Source organism: Stylophora pistillata, chromosome 1 (genome assembly GCF_964205215.1).
Source record: "Stylophora pistillata chromosome 1, jaStyPist1.2, whole genome shotgun sequence".
Taxonomy (NCBI): domain Eukaryota; kingdom Metazoa; phylum Cnidaria; class Anthozoa; order Scleractinia; family Pocilloporidae; genus Stylophora; species Stylophora pistillata.
The window spans coordinates 26,950,027-26,966,216 of record NC_142519.1 but is presented as its reverse complement, the minus strand read 5'-3'; the positions used below and the strand labels follow the sequence as shown (position 1 = coordinate 26,966,216).

The 16,190-nt window shown below is 37.4% G+C and overlaps 2 protein-coding genes across 2 annotated transcripts; one reads left to right on the top strand and one right to left on the bottom strand.

Annotated features, from left to right (window-relative positions):
• The first annotated feature begins 456 nt into the window (after positions 1 to 456).
• LOC148741893 (DELTA-thalatoxin-Avl2a-like) lies at positions 457 to 4,195 on the top strand. Its single transcript, XM_088747006.1, has 2 exons — positions 457 to 569; positions 2,635 to 4,195. The coding sequence occupies exon 2, from the start codon at positions 2,655 to 2,657 to the stop codon at positions 4,077 to 4,079; it is 1,425 nt and encodes a 474-aa protein (XP_088603132.1). The 5' UTR covers positions 457 to 569; positions 2,635 to 2,654; the 3' UTR covers positions 4,080 to 4,195.
• Positions 4,196 to 12,453: 8,258 nt separating this feature from the next.
• LOC111320604 (DELTA-thalatoxin-Avl2a-like) lies at positions 12,454 to 16,190 on the bottom strand. Its single transcript, XM_088747004.1, has 2 exons — positions 16,079 to 16,190; positions 12,454 to 14,014 (listed from the first exon to the last, which is right to left on the bottom strand). Exon 2 carries the CDS (start codon positions 13,992 to 13,994, stop codon positions 12,570 to 12,572), a length of 1,425 nt encoding a protein of 474 aa, XP_088603130.1. The 5' UTR covers positions 13,995 to 14,014; positions 16,079 to 16,190; the 3' UTR covers positions 12,454 to 12,569.

Genomic DNA, 16,190 nt, shown 5'->3' with positions numbered 1-16,190 from the left:
GGCTTGTGGTTTAGGTATGGTTGCCCCTTCAAATCGTTCAATTCTTGTCAAAAAAGAGAAAGACTATCATTAATTTTGACGTATCTTTCGAACTGTATCTTTATCCTTCCACTGGCTCTGAGGGAAACTTGTCGTGGAAGAACATATGACGTGTGACTTACTTATTCTTGAGGAGCAGAACGACCCTTGGCTCCTAAATTAAATTGGGAGCCTTATTAATTTTTTTTCAACCCCATTTGGATCGCTAGAAGAGGGAGAGAAAGGGCAAGAAGTTAGGTGGGTAGATTACGACCGAAATAAATAATAATAATAATAATAAAACACCGCAAGGCAGGAAGAAAACACAGAACAATTATGTTTTCATTTATTATTCTAACTCAATAACTATTTTTCTCATTTTCCCACTGGTTAGTATGCAAATGACCTGAACCTTACCCGGAAGGTCAAAGGGTACACTTTTTGTTGATGTAATAGTTATAAATCAAGGCTTTGTTCTCTGAAGTTTAAGCGAGTCTCTGATATCAAGGTTTGTCATAAGCCAAGAGAATCAGAGGAGCTAGGATCTTAAGGTTGGTCTACAAACTAAAAGTTTTCTGTTAAAGTAAATTAGCCTTCTTATGGTATCGTAATTTTTAAAGTTCTGGGTTTTCTTAATTTAGGAACTGGACATTTTATAGACAAAATTGTAATAGCTAGTTATGCGTTTGAGCGTTTTAGCCATGCAAAAAATGAGATTTACGATCATGTATTTTCAAACTTTCTTGCATCGTTTTTTCGCTTTTAATAGGAAAACTAATTTAAAAACTATAAGTCACGAGCTACATGTAATGGTCTCCTTATTTTTCATCAAAATGAAAACATTCTTAATATCAACACTGCTTCCTTTTTATTGAATCAAAAGGCAAAAAACAACAAGCAAATGACTTGATGCGTTAGTCGTCGTTTTGAAGTGCAGTGTTTCCTGCTTTGAAACTGAAATGAGCCACTCTTGGAGGTTACTTGACAAAAATATTCAAAAACATTTCGAGGAATATTCCAAAGCCCTAACGTCCTCCAATGTCCTTCAAATCAAAAGGAAAATCTTTGGCCGCGCGCTAAATGTGGACGCTTTTTGGACGCCAGACCGTACTTTCATTACGCAAAAAAAGAGGTAAAGGAGAACTCGCTAAGTAGTAAGGTCGATTATTTTAAATACAGCAATTAACTAGAAAACTACTATGTAAAAAGATATTTTGAGTCCTAGGTACTTTAAACTAAAACACAAATTTACAAACGAAACTTTAAAATACAGCAAGAGGAAAGAACGAATCAACTCATCGAATACAGCGCACATTTACCGGTGGGTTACTTTGCACTAGTTGCAACTTCAACCGTGATTTACGAATTAATCACTGCTTTCAAAAGTGAAATAAAACTAACTGCGAAAGTTGCTGCAAACGATCAATTTTCAACTTTTAATATTAGGACAAATACATTACGCACCATTTTTACATCAAAACATTCCAAACGAGCAATGAAAAATTATAACAATGTAAAAGGAAAACAAAAAACAAAAAACCTAAAGTGCCAACTAAGTGGTGTTTGGATCTTACACAAATATCTTTTACACTTAAAATATACCCGGAGTGTTACACTCTTCACCTCGTAAAATAAAAGACTCCATTGGATTAAACTACATAGAAACGTGTTCCGAAAAGCATTATGTCCAGTCAACTGGGTCAAAGACAAGTCGGTGGAAGTAATGTCAACAGAAGTTTTGGGCATGAGTCCGAGTTTTTGCGTCACTTTTTCCGAGGTTTGGCTCTTTATCGCTAAGTTTCAGGCACAATTTCGTAAAAAAATCATTAAGAACCAATTAGAGTATCTTATATGACCGTGTCTGTTGGTAGTAATTTAGGCGGTTTTGAAGCAATTTAAAAAACAGCAACTTATTTTAGTTCTAGAAACAAATGGCAAAGTACAAGCGTGCCTGCGCTGGAATATCATGTGATGAAAAGTAGGAGGTGAAAGGCCATCATATCGACAAGAAACACTTACTAACACGACAGTGCCTTGTCTTTGTCGAAAAATTCAAATATAAATTTATTGCTATTGGGAGAAAAAATTTGGAGAACTTAACTGATGAACTAAATGTAATTGATTTGAAATTGTTAAAAATACATCATGTTTTGGATGTCCTTCCGTTAATCAAGTTCTTGAGGAATTTTCGCATCAAAAACGTTTCAGGTAGCTTTTGTGTCAATGGCTTTTGTTCTAATCAAGAGGCAAACAAACTGAACAAAGACCACTTGGTAGCCGTAACTTTGGAATGAAGCGTTTATTGCTTTAAAAAATGGCCCACTAAAGAGTGGAAATAACTCAAAGCTCTTACATCCTCCAATGTTGTTCTAAATCGATGGAGCAGTCTCACTAAACAGCAATATTTAGATGACTTAAACTTTCTCAGAGTAAAAATATGGAAGCAAAATTTTAGCTTTTCGATTTTTACATTTGTAGCAAAAGAAGGTTAAACTGGAATTTCATGTATTCATTAAAAAATTTCATATGTAGCTTCATATCAAACATGTTAAAATGTTTTGGTCCCGTTCTTTGGCTACTTTCCAAAGCACTTATGTAAAATTTTTTTCTTCGTAGATTGTACTTCGAAAAGCAGAATGATGCACGTCCCTTTGGTGTTTCTTATTCTCGTGTTACACGCAGTTAGAGAAAGATGTGTGGCTACCGTAGCTGAGAATTACGGACTGGGAAGAGTCATAGATCTTCGAAAGGTCAACTTACTGGCCGACTTCCAGGAGAAAGAGAACAGGATCTTTGAGGAGCTACCGCCGAAATGTCTCATAAAGAAAACTTTGAAGTCTTCAAGCAGCCACTTCGAATATTATGCAAATACTAAGGCGTTTTATGAATCACTCGCCACTCAGTCAAGCTTGAGCGCCTCTTTGCAGTCCTCGTACTCATTGGGTGTCACGGTATCGGTTGCAACAGAGAGAAAAAGTTCAAAGAATACTGAAGTGAGTGGCATGTCTTTGATCAAGCAGGCCTTAACAGAAAAGATCCACGTCGATAAAGAATGTCTACTGAGTGACAACATCACCTTGAAAGGAACATTTATTAAAGACTTCGAGAACTTGCCCGTACACATAAAAAATCCCTGGGAGCCAAACTCGTGGAGGGAGTATCGTACTTTTCTTAACGAATACGGCTCTCATGCCATAACGTCTGTTAAGCGCGGATCAAGATTTCAGCAAATGACATTCGCAGAGAGCTCGAAAGCCTACAGTCAAAGAGATTTCCAAGTGAAAGCTTGCGTTTCGGCCGCAGGACCTACTCAGGTCGGAATGGTCGGCGTCTCTGCATGTTCAAACGTAAGCCAAAGTGAAATATCCAAAGCAAGCAGCATGAGCACGAGCGAGAAACGCTTTGTCAAAGGTGGAAAAAGGGAAACAAATAGCAAGCTGGCAAACGGGGTCACGTCGGTTGAATTAATTAACCAACTCATGGATGAAGCTGATGCTTCTCCTACGTCTGTTCAGCACACCTTTATGGCGATCTGGACCATCCTACTGAGCCGCTTTAAACAGGGGTCTCCCAACAACATCCGAGCCACAAACCTCGAGTACTATTACCTGGGATTCTTGAATTTTGATTGTCCTTTCATAAACGGCTCTGGACTTGCCGTACAAAAATTTGACCATACCACAGGTTCCAGCGATGAACGTCCAGAATTCGAGTGTACCCTGGCAAAAGAGGGCTGTCACAATGACGATGACTGTCACTATAAACCCATTTGGTGCTCCTGTCGTGGTCCAACATGTGTCCGTTACAAGTCAGTGAAACAAGGTGCAGGTGACACTAAGGAAACTGCATACGCAAACACGTTTGAAGATTGGGCATGGCATGGTTGCGATTGGAAACATGCGGGATCTTGGTGCAGTTGCTATAATAAGAATCGTGATCAGCGAAAAACTGTGTGGTCCTTGCCAAACAGAGATGCCCCCGCACATAAAGCATCAACCAAAACCGCTGATGAAAAAGGCAGAGGATTCAGGTCTCCAAGGTACACCGAAAGGAAGGGATAATGAAAAAGGAAATTTTGGCTCACTTATCATTGAAATTTGGTTCACTTAAAATTATATTATAACTTGATGAACAGTGCATGTGTCTCATTGTGTTTGAATAAAGGAATATATGTGAACATGTTTCATGAACAATCATTGATAGTACCTGTCTGTGTGTAGCTCGTACAGAATAGCTATTGTTCGGAGAACGGGAGAGAAAAACAGAGAGAAAACCATGGTAAAACTACTCTTACAACGTAGTGTCGCTTAAGATTGATCTAGTGGGTATCGACTGAAACCAGATTTGCTTGATTGATTGTTTCGTGAAAACAGGCCGGAAAAGCAAAATGAAAAGTAGAATAATGTTTAGAACGATTTGTCGTCTCCTATGATATGCTCAAGCCTTAGCAACATTCAGACTGAATTTTCGAATTTTCGAAGTCAGTGGTTCGAATCCCGTACAGGCCTGATTTTTTTCAGGTCTGATTTTCGCTATTGCATAAATAGCGCTATCTACTGCGAAGGATCGTGCATCATACGTATTTAATACCGCAGTTCAAAATATATGAACTTCATATATTCGTTGTATAAGTGGGTACAGTTTCCCATATCTTTGAAGCAGGAAATATAAAAGATGATTTTCCCATGTTGGTGGATACTCTTGGTCTAAAAAAGTTATTATTAGTAGCAAATCTTGTATTATAATTATGTTTCTCAGATTCTGGGGTCAGGATATCAAGGAAGATATCTGGAATGCTATCACTTTTAATATTAATCTTATACGTAAGACAGCATATTCTGAATTTATAAATAGCTTCCAACTTTAGAATTCCTAATAGTTTATAATAGGGATTGGCATTCTCTCTAGCATTTGCAAAGGAGATGCTACGAAGAAATTTGTTCTGCTTAATACAGTGGCATTTTAAGTTAGTATTGGTGGCACAGCCCCAGGTAGTTATACCATAGCTTAAATAGGGATATATCAAAGCATAGTATAATTGCTTTAACATATTAAATTCGACATCATGTCTCAATATAGTAAGAATTCCAATGTTTCTTGCTATTTTATTGTTTACATGTTGTATTTGCGGTTGCCAATTTAGGTGCTTATCGATATAGACTCCCAGGTATTTCATATAATTCTTTGATTCAATGTTTTTAATATTTATCGTGGGGTGGTATCTAGAAGATGAAATTAACATGTAATTAGTTTTTGCAAAATTAATAGACAGCTTGTATAGTGCGCAGTATTTATAAATTTGTTTAAGTCCATGATTCAAAACAGATTCTAGATGATGTGGGTTGTCACTAGTAAAAAACAAGTTAGTATCATCAGCAAAGATCCGCACTGAGAGTTTATCAGTGCAATTTGGTAAATCATTAACATAGAGTAGAAATAAGAGTGGACCTAGAGTTGAGCCTTGAGGTATACCACATGTTATATTTTTATTGGCAGATCTATTAGAATCAATTTTGACATGTTGGTTACGATTTTGAAAATAACTCTCAAACCATTTATGTGAGACTCCTCGAACGCCATATAAAGAGAGCTTAGGCAGTAGAATGCTGTGATTTACTGTGTCAAAGGCCTTCGACAAATCAAGAAATAGACCACATGTGCTTTGTTTTCTATCGATTGCTAGCTTTAAATTGTCTGTAATTTCAAGAATAGCCTGTTCAGTGGAGTATCCTTTCCTGAATCCAAATTGATATTTATATAGGATTTGATGTTTTTCTATGAAGGAATCTAGTTGATTGTAGACTAGTCGTTCAAGTATTTTAGTGAATGGTGAGAGAGTTGCTATAGGGCGATAATTGCTAGGGTTTGTAGCATCTCGATTTTTATATACTGGAGACACCTGAGAGACTTTTAATATGTCAGGAACAATACCAGTTTCTATAGACTGGTTGTAAATATATGTTAGAGGTATTGACAATGGTTGAGCAGCTATTTTGATTAATTTGTTAGGGATATCTAGGGATGACTTGTGGTCATTTAAGCATTTAAATAATGAGCAGACTTGGGTTTCAGTAACACAAGATAGAACAAAGCCGTCTACCGGGGTTGATTTAATGTAATGGGTAGGATTTCCTTCACAGTGTCCAATCTTGTGGGCTAGATTTGGACCTACATTAACAAAATGTTTGTTAAATTGATCTGCAATATCAGTTTTATCTGTGTAGACTCTATTGTTATGCACGATTTTTGAAATGGGGTTCTGCCCCTTATGGTTGCGGTTTGTTATTGTACCAATTAACTTCCAAGATGCCCTCAGATTATTCTTGCATTGGTCAAAGTGCTGAGAAGAATAGGTCTTCTTACTCACACTTTTAAGTCAGTTTAGTTTATTAGCAAACTTTTTATATTTCGCCACTTTATCCGGATTATTAGAAAGAAAATGTGTTTTGTACATAGTGTGTTTAGTTTTGATTGATTTTAAAATGCCATTTGTTATCCAGGGCTTAGTAGATAATTTTTGTTTCCTTCTGGAAAAAGCGTTACCATCAAAAGGAGCATTTGTATTGGTAAGGTTAGTCAATATGCTAGTATACCCAAAAGCTGATAAATGTGGTCGCTTGTGAATAGGGTGGAGGAACGATGCTACTACAAATATATCCTTAAAATAACGAATCTCTGCCACTGTTGGAACAAAATAAATTCAATGATGTTCAGTGGCTGTTCATGAAACTGTTTAGACAGATGTAAAATCTTCAAACATCATGATAAAATTATCTCCAAACCCTCCCCATATTTAGGTGTCGGTCTAAATATGAGGAGCAGTTATCATGTCACATAAATCGCGCTTTCCATCAGTCAATCTATTCGGCCTCCCTTCGCAAAATTCGATCTTGGTCTTTGCTATTCCTCATGCACAATCAAAATGTACTCTTTTCAAAGGAAACTTCAGCAAGGGTGCTTTATTTGATCTTCTGCCCTTGGGGTGACTCCGTTAAACAGTTATTATTCAAGCGGTTAAACTAAGACAGAAATTTACAAACAAAGCTTTAACCCTTTGAATACGAAAAAGACCATATTTTTTCAGGTGTAATTTAGTGATACAAACTTAACCTCACTTTGTTGGTCCTTATATGGAGTATCCGTTACAATATTTGCGGTTTTGAGACACCATGGGCTCAGACTTTGGGGTCACGTGACCTAGATCAACAGTTCGAGTCTGGATGCGTTCAAATCGATTCGATTTCTCGCTTTTCTGGCCGTTTATAAGTGTTTTTCGAGCCATTTTCTCTCTACAGAAGCCCTCACGACGGCATCATTAAGCTGGAATGTGGGTAGAGGCAAGCCTCTGAAGGAAAACAGAGGTGAGAGGTGGTTTCATGTGGACTGGACCGCCAAAAATGCTACCAGGATCTACCAAGCTTGCAATGAAGTCGTCTCTCTGGCCCATCTGTGAATGGCTACCACGACCTACCAAGGCTTTTTGGGCCCGTGGCTCGGCTGTTGTTGGGAGACCCCTGTCTAAAGCGGCTCAGTAGGATGGTCCAGATCCCCATAAAGGTGTGCTGAACAGACGCAAGAGAATCATCAGCTTCATTCATGAGTTAGTCAATCAGTTCAAGTTTGTTCTACGTTCACTTTTCAGAATAAATTGATTTTGCCTTTATTGTGAAATAAGACTTTATAAATGAAAAGTTTGCTCGCGAACGGAATTTTTATGTTTTTTGCCTGGTTCCGTGACAACATCCAGGCATGTGCCGAGAGGTCCCGGGGTTAAATCAATGCATGACCCTCTAAGACTAAAGGTCGGTATTGCACAATCTTTTGCTACTCCAACCAGTGGTTTATTTTGATTTGTATTGGGGCCTAGCAAACAAGCTTCAGGATATGCAGCACTAATTTATTTATAATTTTAAGTAGACTGGACGAAGGGGAAAAACATAAATGTTGTCTGCTTGAGGGAGTAGTCACTTATTTCTCTAAGTCGTTCGTCCGCGAGTGATCAATTGGTCGTTGTAGAAAGGGTCTTTTTGGCATGTAGTACTTCACGCAAGTTTTATATTTCTTATCAGACTATGTGCCGTGTACAAACCGATCGTCTCAACAATGAGCCACTAAGCGACAACAAACACCCAAATGTTTCCAAGGGCGTATTTTTAACAATTTTAGATCTATTGTATTTGGTTCGTTGGTTAATTTCTCCAAAATTTTGTTTCCCAATAATAGTAAATTTATACATGAATTTTGCGTCGCAGATAAGGCACTGTCGTGTTAGTGTTTCTTTTCGATATGATGGCGTTTCACATCCCACTTTTCATCACATGATATTCAATGGTGCTGCTGGTACTGTGCCACTTGTTTCCTGAACTAAAATAAGCTGCATGTTCTTTAAAATGTTTCAAAACCACCAAAATTACTACTACCAGACACGTTCATATACGATACTCTAATTGGTTCTTAATGACTTTTTTTTTTTTTTTACAAAATTGTGCCTGAAACTGAGCGATGAAGAGCCAAAGCTAGGAAAAGGTGACGCAAAAACTTCAACTCGTGCCCATAACCTCCGTTAAAATTTCCTCCAAAGACTTATCTTTGACTCAGATGGAATGGACATATTGCTTTTCGGAAGACATTTCTATGAAATTTAATCCGATGGAGCCTTTCAATTTACGACATGAAGTGTGCAATGCTACGGGTATATTTTTGTGCAAGACTCAAACATTACTTAGTTAGCAGTTTAGGTTTCTTTCGTTTTTCTACTGTTTTTTTGTAGTTTTTTATTGCTCGTTTGGAATGTTTTAGTGCAGAAATGTTGCGTGATGTATTTGTATTAGTGTTATAAGTTAAAAATTGATCGTGGTTCATTCGTAAATCACAGTTGAAGTCGCATCCTGTGCAGTTAAAGTAACCCACCAAATAATGTAAGTGTTATACGATAAAAGAATTCTGGGAAATTCCACCATAACTCGAGAAGGGAACTCTTAACATTTCCATTTTAACATATTATTATACGTGTCGGGCCACCCAGTCCTACCAGCAAAATATCACATCGATTGAAACTTTTACCAGTCAAACTTGCCCAAAAAGCCTTGGTAGGTCGTGGTAGCCATTCACAGATGGGCCAGAGAGACGACTTCATTGCAAGCTTGGTAGATCCTGGTAGCCATCCACAGATGGGCCAGAGAGACGACTTCATCGCCAAGCTTGCATAAAAGCATTTTTGGCGGTCCAGTCCACATGAAACCACCTCTCACCTCTGTTTTCCTTCAGAGGCTTGCCTCTACCCACATTCCAGCTTAATGATGCCGTCGTGAGGGCTTCTGTAGAGAGAAAATGGCTCGAAAAACACTTATAAACGGCCAGAAAAGCGAGAAATCGAATCGATTTGAACGCATCCAGACTCGAACTGTTGATCTAGGTCACGTGACCCCAAAGTCTGAGCCCATGGTGTCTCAAAACCGCAAATATTGTAACGGATACTCCATATAAGGACCAACAAAGTGAGGTTAAGTTTGTATCACTAAATTACACCTGAAAAAATATGGTCTTTTTCGTATTCAAAGGGTTAAAGCTTTGTTTGTAAATTTCTGTCTTAGTTTAACCGCTTGAATAATAACTGTTTAACGGAGTCACCCCAAGGGCAGAAGATCAAATAAAGCACCCGTGCTGAAGTTTCCTTTGAAAAGAGTACATTTTGATTGTGCATGAGGAATAGCAAAGACCAAGATCGAATTTTGCGAAGGGAGGCCGAATAGATTGACTGATGGAAAGCGCGATTTATGTGACATGATAACTGCTCCTCATATTTAGACCGACACCTAAATATGGGGAGGGTTTGGAGATAATTTTATCATGATGTTTGAAGATTTTACATCTGTCTAAACAGTTTCATGAACAGCCACTGAACATCATTGAATTTATTTTGTTCCAACAGTGGCAGAGATTCGTTATTTTAAGGATATATTTGTAGTAGCATCGTTCCTCCACCCTATTCACAAGGGACCACATTTATCAGCTTTTGGGTATACTAGCATATTGACTAACCTTACCAATACAAATGCTCCTTTTGATGGTAACGCTTTTTCCAGAAGGAAACAAAAATTATCTACTAAGCCCTGGATAACAAATGGCATTTTAAAATCAATCAAAACTAAACACACTATGTACAAAACACATTTTCTTTCTAATAATCCGGATAAAGTGGCGAAATATAAAAAGTTTGCTAATAAACTAAACTGACTTAAAAGTGTGAGTAGGAAGACCTATTCTTCTCAGCACTTTGACCAATGCAAGAATAATCTGAGGGCATCTTGGAAGTTAATTGGTACAATAACAAACCGCAACCATAAGGGGCAGAACCCCATTTCAAAAATCGTGCATAACAATAGAGTCTACACAGATAAAACTGATATTGCAGATCAATTTAACAAACATTTTGTTAATGTAGGTCCAAATCTAGCCCACAAGATTGGACACTGTGAAGGAAATCCTACCCATTACATTAAATCAACCCCGGTAGACGGCTTTGTTCTATCTTGTGTTACTGAAACCCAAGTCTGCTCATTATTTAAATGCTTAAATGACCACAAGTCATCCCTAGATATCCCTAACAAATTAATCAAAATAGCTGCTCAACCATTGTCAATACCTCTAACATATATTTACAACCAGTCTATAGAAACTGGTATTGTTCCTGACATATTAAAAGTCTCTCAGGTGTCTCCAGTATATAAAAATCGAGATGCTACAAACCCTAGCAATTATCGCCCTATAGCAACTCTCTCACCATTCACTAAAATACTTGAACGACTAGTCTACAATCAACTAGAGTCCTTCATAGAAAAACATCAAATCCTATATAAATATCAATTTGGATTCAGGAAAGGATACTCCACTGAACAGGCTATTCTTGAAATTACAGACAATTTAAAGCTAGCAATCGATAGAAAACAAAGCACATGTGGTCTATTTCTTGATTTGTCGAAGGCCTTTGACACAGTAAATCACAGCATTCTACTGCCTAAGCTCTCTTTATATGGCGTTCGAGGAGTCTCACATAAATGGTTTGAGAGTTATTTTCAAAATCGTAACCAACATGTCAAAATTGATTCTAATAGATCTGCCAATAAAAATATAACATGTGGTATACCTCAAGGCTCAACTCTAGGTCCACTCTTATTTCTACTCTATGTTAATGATTTACCAAATTGCACTGATAAACTCTCAGTGCGGATCTTTGCTGATGATACTAACTTGTTTTTTACTAGTGACAACCCACATCATCTAGAATCTGTTTTGAATCATGGACTTAAACAAATTTATAAATACTGCGCACTATACAAGCTGTCTATTAATTTTGCAAAAACTAATTACATGTTAATTTCATCTTCTAGATACCACCCCACGATAAATATTAAAAACATTGAATCAAAGAATTATATGAAATACCTGGGAGTCTATATCGATAAGCACCTAAATTGGCAACCGCAAATACAACATGTAAACAATAAAATAGCAAGAAACATTGGAATTCTTACTATATTGAGACATGATGTCGAATTTAATATGTTAAAGCAATTATACTATGCTTTGATATATCCCTATTTAAGCTATGGTATAACTACCTGGGGCTGTGCCACCAATACTAACTTAAAATGCCACTGTATTAAGCAGAACAAATGTCTTCGTAGCATCTCCTTTGCAAATGCTAGAGAGAATGCCAATCCCTATTATAAACTATTAGGAATTCTAAAGTTGGAAGCTATTTATAAATTCAGAATATGCTGTCTTACGTATAAGATTAATATTAAAAGTGATAGCATTCCAGATATCTTCCTTGATATCCTGACCCCAGAATCTGAGAAACATAATTATAATACAAGATTTGCTACTAATAATAACTTTTTTAGACCAAGAGTATCCACCAACATGGGAAAATCATCTTTTATATTCCCTGCTTCAAAGATATGGGAAACTGTACCCACTTATACAATGAATATATGAAGTTCATATATTTTGAACTGCGGTATTAAATACGTATGATGCACGATCCTTCGCAGTAGATAGCGCTATTTATGCAATAGCGAAAATCAGACCTGAAAAAAATCAGGCCTGTACGGGATTCGAACCACTGACTTCGAAAATTCGAAAATTCAGTCTGAATGTTGCTAAGGCTTGAGCATATCATAGGAGACGACAAATCGTTCTAAACATTATTCTACTTTTCATTTTGCTTTTCCGGCCTGTTTTCACGAAACAATCAATCAAGCAAATCTGGTTTCAGTCGATACCCACTAGATCAATCTTAAGCGACACTACGTTGTAAGAGTAGTTTTACCATGGTTTTCTCTCTGTTTTTCTCTCCCGTTCTCCGAACAATAGCTATTCTGTACGAGCTACACACAGACAGGTACTATCAATGATTGTTCATGAAACATGTTCACATATATTCCTTTATTCAAACACAATGAGACACATGCACTGTTCATCAAGTTATAATATAATTTTAAGTGAACCAAATTTCAATGATAAGTGAGCCAAAATTTCCTTTTTCATTATCCCTTCCTTTCGGTGTACCTTGGAGACCTGAATCCTCTGCCTTTTTCATCAGCGGTTTTGGTTGATGCTTTATGTGCGGGGGCATCTCTGTTTGGCAAGGACCACACAGTTTTTCGCTGATCACGATTCTTATTATAGCAACTGCACCAAGATCCCGCATGTTTCCAATCGCAACCATGCCATGCCCAATCTTCAAACGTGTTTGCGTATGCAGTTTCCTTAGTGTCACCTGCACCTTGTTTCACTGACTTGTAACGGACACATGTTGGACCACGACAGGAGCACCAAATGGGTTTATAGTGACAGTCATCGTCATTGTGACAGCCCTCTTTTGCCAGGGTACACTCGAATTCTGGACGTTCATCGCTGGAACCTGTGGTATGGTCAAATTTTTGTACGGCAAGTCCAGAGCTCTCTATGAAAGGACAATCAAAATTCAAGAATCCCAGGTAATAGTACTCGAGGTTTGTGGCTCGGATGTTGTTGGGAGACCCCTGTTTAAAGCGGCTCAGTAGGATGGTCCAGATCGCCATAAAGGTGTGCTGAACAGACGTAGGAGAAGCATCAGCTTCATCCATGAGTTGGTTAATTAATTCAACCGACGTGACCCCGTTTGCCAGCTTGCTATTTGTTTCCCTTTTTCCACCTTTGACAAAGCGTTTCTCGCTCGTGCTCATGCTGCTTGTTTTGGATATTTCACTTTGGCTTACGTTTGAACATGCAGAGACGCCGACCATTCCGACCTGAGTAGGTCCTGCGGCCGAAACGCAAGCTTTCACTTGGAAATCTCTTTGACTGTAGGCTTTCGAGCTCTCTGCGAATGTCATTTGCTGAAATCTTGATCCGCGCTTAACAGACGTTATGGCATGAGAGCCGTATTCGTTAAGAAAAGTACGATACTCCCTCCACGAGTTTGGCTCCCAGGGATTTTTTATGTGTACGGGCAAGTTCTCGAAGTCTTTAATAAATGTTCCTTTCAAGGTGATGTTGTCACTCAGTAGACATTCTTTATCGACGTGGATCTTTTCTGTTAAGGCCTGCTTGATCAAAGACATGCCACTCACTTCAGTATTCTTTGAACTTTTTCTCTCTGTTGCAACCGATACCGTGACACCCAATGAGTACGAGGACTGCAAAGAGGCGCTCAAGCTTGACTGAGTGGCGAGTGATTCATAAAACGCCTTAGTATTTGCATAATATTCGAAGTGGCTGCTTGAAGACTTCAAAGTTTTCTTTATGAGACATTTCGGCGGTAGCTCCTCAAAGATCCTGTTCTCTTTCTCCTGGAAGTCGGCCAGTAAGTTGACCTTTCGAAGATCTATGACTCTTCCCAGTCCGTAATTCTCAGCTACGGTAGCCACACATCTTTCTCTAACTGCGTGTAACACGAGAATAAGAAACACCAAAGGGACGTGCATCATTCTGCTTTTCGAAGTACAATCTACGAAGAAAAAAATTTTACATAAGTGCTTTGGAAAGTAGCCAAAGAACGGGACCAAAACATTTTAACATGTTTGATATGAAGCTACATATGAAATTTTTTAATGAATACATGAAATTCCAGTTTAACCTTCTTTTGCTACAAATGTAAAAATCGAAAAGCTAAAATTTTGCTTCCATATTTTTACTCTGAGAAAGTTTAAGTCATCTAAATATTGCTGTTTAGTGAGACTGCTCCATCGATTTAGAACAACATTGGAGGATGTTAGAGCTTTGAGTTATTTCCACTCTTTAGTGGGCCATTTTTTAAAGCAATAAACGCTTCATTCCAAAGTTACGGCTACCAAGTGGTCTTTGTTCAGTTTGTTTGCCTCTTGATTAGAACAAAAGCCATTGACACAAAAGCTACCTCAAACGTTTTTGATGCGAAAATTCCTCAAGAACTTAATTAACGTAAGGACATCCAAAACATGATGTATTTTAACAATTTCAAATCAATTACATTTAGTTCATCAGTTAAGTTCTCCAAATTTTTTCTCCCAATAGCAATAAATTTATATTTGAATTTTTCGACAAAGACAAGGCACTGTCGTGTTAGTAAGTGTTTCTTGTCGATATGATGGCCTTTCACCTCCTACTTTTCATCACATGATATTCCAGCGCAGGCACGCTTGTACTTTGCCATTTGTTTCTAGAACTAAAATAAGTTGCTTTTTTTTAAATTGCTTCAAAACCGCCTAAATTACTACCAACAGACACGGTCATATAAGATACTCTAATTGGTTCTTAATGATTTTTTTACGAAATTGTGCCTGAACCTTAGCGATAAAGAGCCAAACTTCGGAAAAATTGACGCAAAAACTCGGACTCATGCCCAAAACTTCTGTTGACATTACTTCCACCGACTTGTCTTTGACCCAGTTGACTGGACATAATGCTTTTCGGAACACGTTTCTATGTAGTTTAATCCAATGGAGTCTTTTATTTTACGAGGTGAAGAGTGTAAAACTCCGGGTATATTTTAAGTGTAAAAGATATTTGTGTAAGATCCAAACACCACTTAGTTGGCACTTTAGGTTTTTTGTTTTTTGTTTTCCTTTTACGTTGTTATAATTTTTCATTGCTCGTTTGGAATGTTTTGATGTAAAAATGGTGCGTAATGTATTTGTCCTAATATTAAAAGTTGAAAATTGATCGTTTGCAGCAGCTTTCGCAGTTAGTTTTATTTCACTTTTGAAAGCAGTGATTAATTCGTAAATCACGGTTGAAGTTGCAACTAGTGCAAAGTAACCCACCGGTAAATGTGCGCTGTATTCGATGAGTTGATTCGTTCTTTTTTCTTGCTGTATTTTAAAGTTTCGTTTGTAAATTTGTGTTTTAGTTTAAAGTACCTAGGACTCAAAATATCTTTTTACATAGTAGTTTTCTAGTTAATTGCTGTATTTAAAATAATCGACCTTACTACTTAGCGAGTTCTCCTTTACCTCTTTTTTTGCGTAATGAAAGCACGGTCTGGCGTCCAAAAAGTGTCCACATTTAGCGCGCGGCCAAAGATTTTCCTTTTGATTTGAAGGACATTGGAGGATGTTAGGGCTTTGGAATATTCCTCGAAATGTTTTTGAATATTTTTGTCAAGTAACCTCCAAGAGTGGCTCATTTCAGTTTCAAAGCAGGAAACACTGCACTTCAAAACGACGACTAACGCATCAAGTCATTTGCTTGTTGTTTTTTGCCTTTTGATTCAATAAAAAGGAAGCAGTGTTGATATTAAGAATGTTTTCATTTTGATGAAAAATAAGGAGACCATTACATGTAGCTCGTGACTTATAGTTTTTAAATTAGTTTTCCTATTAAAAGCGAAAAAACGATGCAAGAAAGTTTGAAAATACATGATCGTAAATCTCATTTTTTGCATGGCTAAAACGCTCAAACGCATAACTAGCTATTACAATTTTGTCTATAAAATGTCCAGTTCCTAAATTAAGAAAACCCAGAACTTTAAAAATTACGATAACATAAGAAGGCTAATTTACTTTAACAGAAAACTTTTAGTTTGTAGACCAACCTTAAGATCCTAGCTCCTCTGATTCTCTTGGCTTATGACAAACCTTGATATCAGAGACTCGCTTAAACTTCAGAGAACAAAGCCTTGATTTATAACTATTACATCAACAAAA

Excerpts from the sequence above, each read along its gene's own strand:
- LOC111320604 (XM_088747004.1), bottom strand. The coding sequence starts at position 13,994 with ATGATGCACGTCCCTTTGGTGTTTCTTATTCTCGTGTTACACGCAGTT.
- LOC148741893 (XM_088747006.1), top strand. The coding sequence starts at position 2,655 with ATGATGCACGTCCCTTTGGTGTTTCTTATTCTCGTGTTACACGCAGTT.